Source organism: Limulus polyphemus, unplaced genomic scaffold (assembly GCF_000517525.1).
Source record: "Limulus polyphemus unplaced genomic scaffold, Limulus_polyphemus-2.1.2 Scaffold5264, whole genome shotgun sequence".
NCBI lineage: Eukaryota > Metazoa > Arthropoda > Merostomata > Xiphosura > Limulidae > Limulus > Limulus polyphemus.
The window spans coordinates 18655-22236 of record NW_013670874.1 but is presented as its reverse complement, the minus strand read 5'-3'; the positions used below and the strand labels follow the sequence as shown (position 1 = coordinate 22236).

Below are 3582 nucleotides of genomic sequence, written 5' to 3'. Positions count from 1 at the left end.
TTGCTTATCTCTTGATGCAACTGAATACACTGCTCATCCACTATCTGGTATGCATCTACTTTATTGGAGATGATATACCTATCAAACAAACAACTCTTGTTGCTTATCTCTTGATGCAACTGAATACACTGCTCATCCCCTATCTGGTATGCATCTACTTTATTTGGATAATATACCTATCAAACAAACAACTCTTGTTGCTTATCTCTTGATGCAACTGAATACACTGCTCATCCACTATCTGGCATGCATCTACTTTATTTGAATGATATACCTATCAAACAAACAACTCTTGTTGCTTATCTCTTGATGCAACTGAATACGCTGCTCATCCACTATCTGGCATGCATCTACTTTATTTGGATAATATACCTATCAAACAAACAACTCTTGTTGCTTATCGTGTAGTCAGTTCTGCTGACCAATTGCTTTTGTTTCTATATAAAATGAATCAAATACACGATATGACTGACCCTAATAACAAATTACATGTGTAGCAGCTAGATGCACTAATTAATTACCACATGATGTGTGGTACTCATGTTCAGTGATGTCCAACAGAAGAAATAATGCACGTATCTTGAGAACCTATACACACAGAAAAAAAAAAGTATTAGGGTTTCACTATACCGGCCAGATTTTCAGTTTATAGTTTAACTAATCTGACTGCAAGAGGTTGGAGAGAAAATAAACAACTGCAATTCACAAGAGATGACAGAATTGTGTGTGCGTACCACACCGATAAGTCAGGAAAAACTCTTTGCCCATTATCCCACCATTGTAGATTAGACTAGCCAAGTTAGTACACATTTCTATAGCTGGATGATTTAAACGACTAATTAATATAATTATCTATAAGCAGCAATTACATCAAATAGTGTTTCGCAAATTAATCCATTACTATCAATTAAAATCAAACACATTAGCGTTTCTGATTATTCCTGCTTTAAACTATTCCAACAATCAATTTATTAAAATTAAGATTAAATCAACTATCATAAAAATATCAAAGTACTGAAATCAGAACCTCCATTTATTAAATTTTCAGTTATTTCAACCAATCAAGTAATCGAAAGATTACCATCACACTGTTTTTTTTGTTATGACAAAAACTACTAAGTCTATTTGTCACTGATTTTGAACAGCTAACTAGAGTGAAGACATTTATCCCAACATTCTTTTTTAGCATACATTCAACGAGAAAATAACTGAAGGCACATATTATCTTGTACATACTTCTGTAACACCCCTCTACTTGGGTATGACCCACACCCCAGTAAAGCAATGAAACACATGCCTGTCCAAGCATATACAAACTCTATAAAATGGTCACTGTGGTTCGTAACCTATCCAAAAGTGAACATTAATGAAATTCTACAACTATTCATACCCTGTTTATAAAAATTTCAGCTAATTATCAAACACCTGCACAAAATTTTTTTAAAGATATGTTGTTTTTTTTCTACAGTATGAAAGGGTAACTTATGATAGTTTTCCAACTTCTACACATAAACAACTCTTTTGTTTCCATATAGTATGAATAAGATATTCATCATATGGCTGACTAGTGCCAAGTTATCCTTGCTGCTAATGGATCACTGCTCACCCATCAAATGATAAAACTCTGGGAAGTAAATGCTTTGTTTCTAGACAGTATGCAAATTACATTAGTTATAATTCAAGCACTATTAATCCTTTACAGAGTTGATCAAAAGTAGTAAACTGCTAATTCCGCTATCACGTATAAAGCAAAACTTACCCACGACAAAAGTTGATTCCAGTAGAAACCTTCTAACACAATGAAAACAAACCTTCCCCCTCTACATCAGTGGGAGGGAAACCTAAATTATCCATGGATCACACGTGCAATCCTTGAACACATTCAAGGAATGTGAGACGTAGTAGACACAAGTTGAAAATTAAACACTTGAGTAAAAATAAACTATATATATATATAACGGAGTAAACAGACCTTACCCTCCACATGACTGACTTAATAAACACCAACATATTGAGAAGTTTGGTTTCTCTCTTGAAATTTCTCTCTCTCACAAACAAAAGGTCTACCATCCGTTGACCAACATGGTAACCTAGATCTGACAACCTGGTGAATTAAAGAAAAGCTATTTTAACAATAATTACATTTACTGAGAGATATATATGTGTTGTTTCCACCTACAACAAAGTTCTGCTTGCATAACCACAAGCCTAAGGTTGTAAAAGATCACACAAAATAAAATTTTTTAATTAACCGATAAATGCAGTGATCAAAGCTTCTACAGGCGTATTATATTGATAATCCTGTTACATCATATATCTTATAAAAAAAATTAATTTATTCTGTAAGCAATGTTAACTTTTCTTTTTTAACTATACTATTATTTCAAAACAAATCTTATTCAGTAAAAACACACCTTCAGGGATTAAAGTTGGCAATGGTCAGCTGACAAAAAAACCAGTAGGTTTAGCTGGTAACCAACAATAGGCACTGGCACCTTATTGTTAGTTCATAATCCAGCCATAAATATGAATGTTCAGAATAGTTGTAAAATAGTCAATTTTTTTTAATGTTTGCAAGAACAACATTTATGGAAAAACACACCATGATAATGGATAGATTAGTAAATTGACATTTGATTGTTCGACAATGTTTTCATTCTTTGCCTATCCCAGGCATGATAAGTTTATCATAGTTATTAGCTGGTTGTTCGGCTTTGGTGTTGAGCTATAAACCAGGAGCACTTATTTTTTATTAATGTCCATTTGTCATCAACGTATCTCTTATAAACTAAAGGCTTAAATCTGGATGGACAGAACTGTTACTAATTAAGTTCGTGATAAGACAAAAATAAATTAGCTGATATGGGAGCAAGTAGTAAATCCATGGCCACACCATTAATTTCATCATATGTATTACTATTATTAAACACAAAATGTGATTCTTTGGTTGTAATTTCAAGTAGTTTCCTGAATTGATTTTTTAGTTAAGCTATTAACTTTAGCGTCATCAGGAAATAATAAATCACTATCTAATCTAATTACTTCATCAAGCAGAACGTTAGTGTATAAGGACTCAATATTAAAACTGGTGATGTATTCAGATTGATCAAATTTTATTGATTTGATGAAATTAGAGTAATCACAGGAATCTTTGACTGTGAGGTCATTCTTTGTAGATGGAAATAACAACTTACTCAAGAAACTAGATAATTTATAACGGTTTGTTCCTATGTTACGTACAAAGTAGTGTTACTAGTAGGACAAGTATTAGGAAAAAAATTGTCGCTATGTAGGACTGGCTACTGAACTTGAAAAAAAGAAACCAAACAAGATAGGGATGGAAGTGGACATATCACTTGATTGGCTAATGATCACGTAGCAGACTAATCCATCTAGACTTTAGATGGAGAATAAAATCCCTACGTTACCGGATTCCCCATTTATTATAACTGTGCATTCCAATGTTAGATACAATAGATTTGATTGGCATAATTGCTTAATATATTAGGTCATTAAGAAATTAATGTCACTTTTTTTTACATGAAAAAACCTGAACAACTTATATATCAAAACAAAACATTT

The 3582-nt window shown here is 32.5% G+C and overlaps 1 protein-coding gene across 1 annotated transcript in view; it reads right to left on the bottom strand.

The window, feature by feature from the left end:
- The window catches only part of LOC106472346 (trafficking protein particle complex subunit 5-like), a 19298-nt gene that overhangs the window by 11644 nt on the left and 4072 nt on the right, over positions 1-3582 (bottom strand). The window contains exon 3 of the mRNA XM_013932983.2: positions 1978-2104. Coding sequence (XP_013788437.1) covers positions 1978-2104 — 127 coding nt within the window. The remainder of the gene's footprint in view (positions 1-1977; positions 2105-3582) is intronic.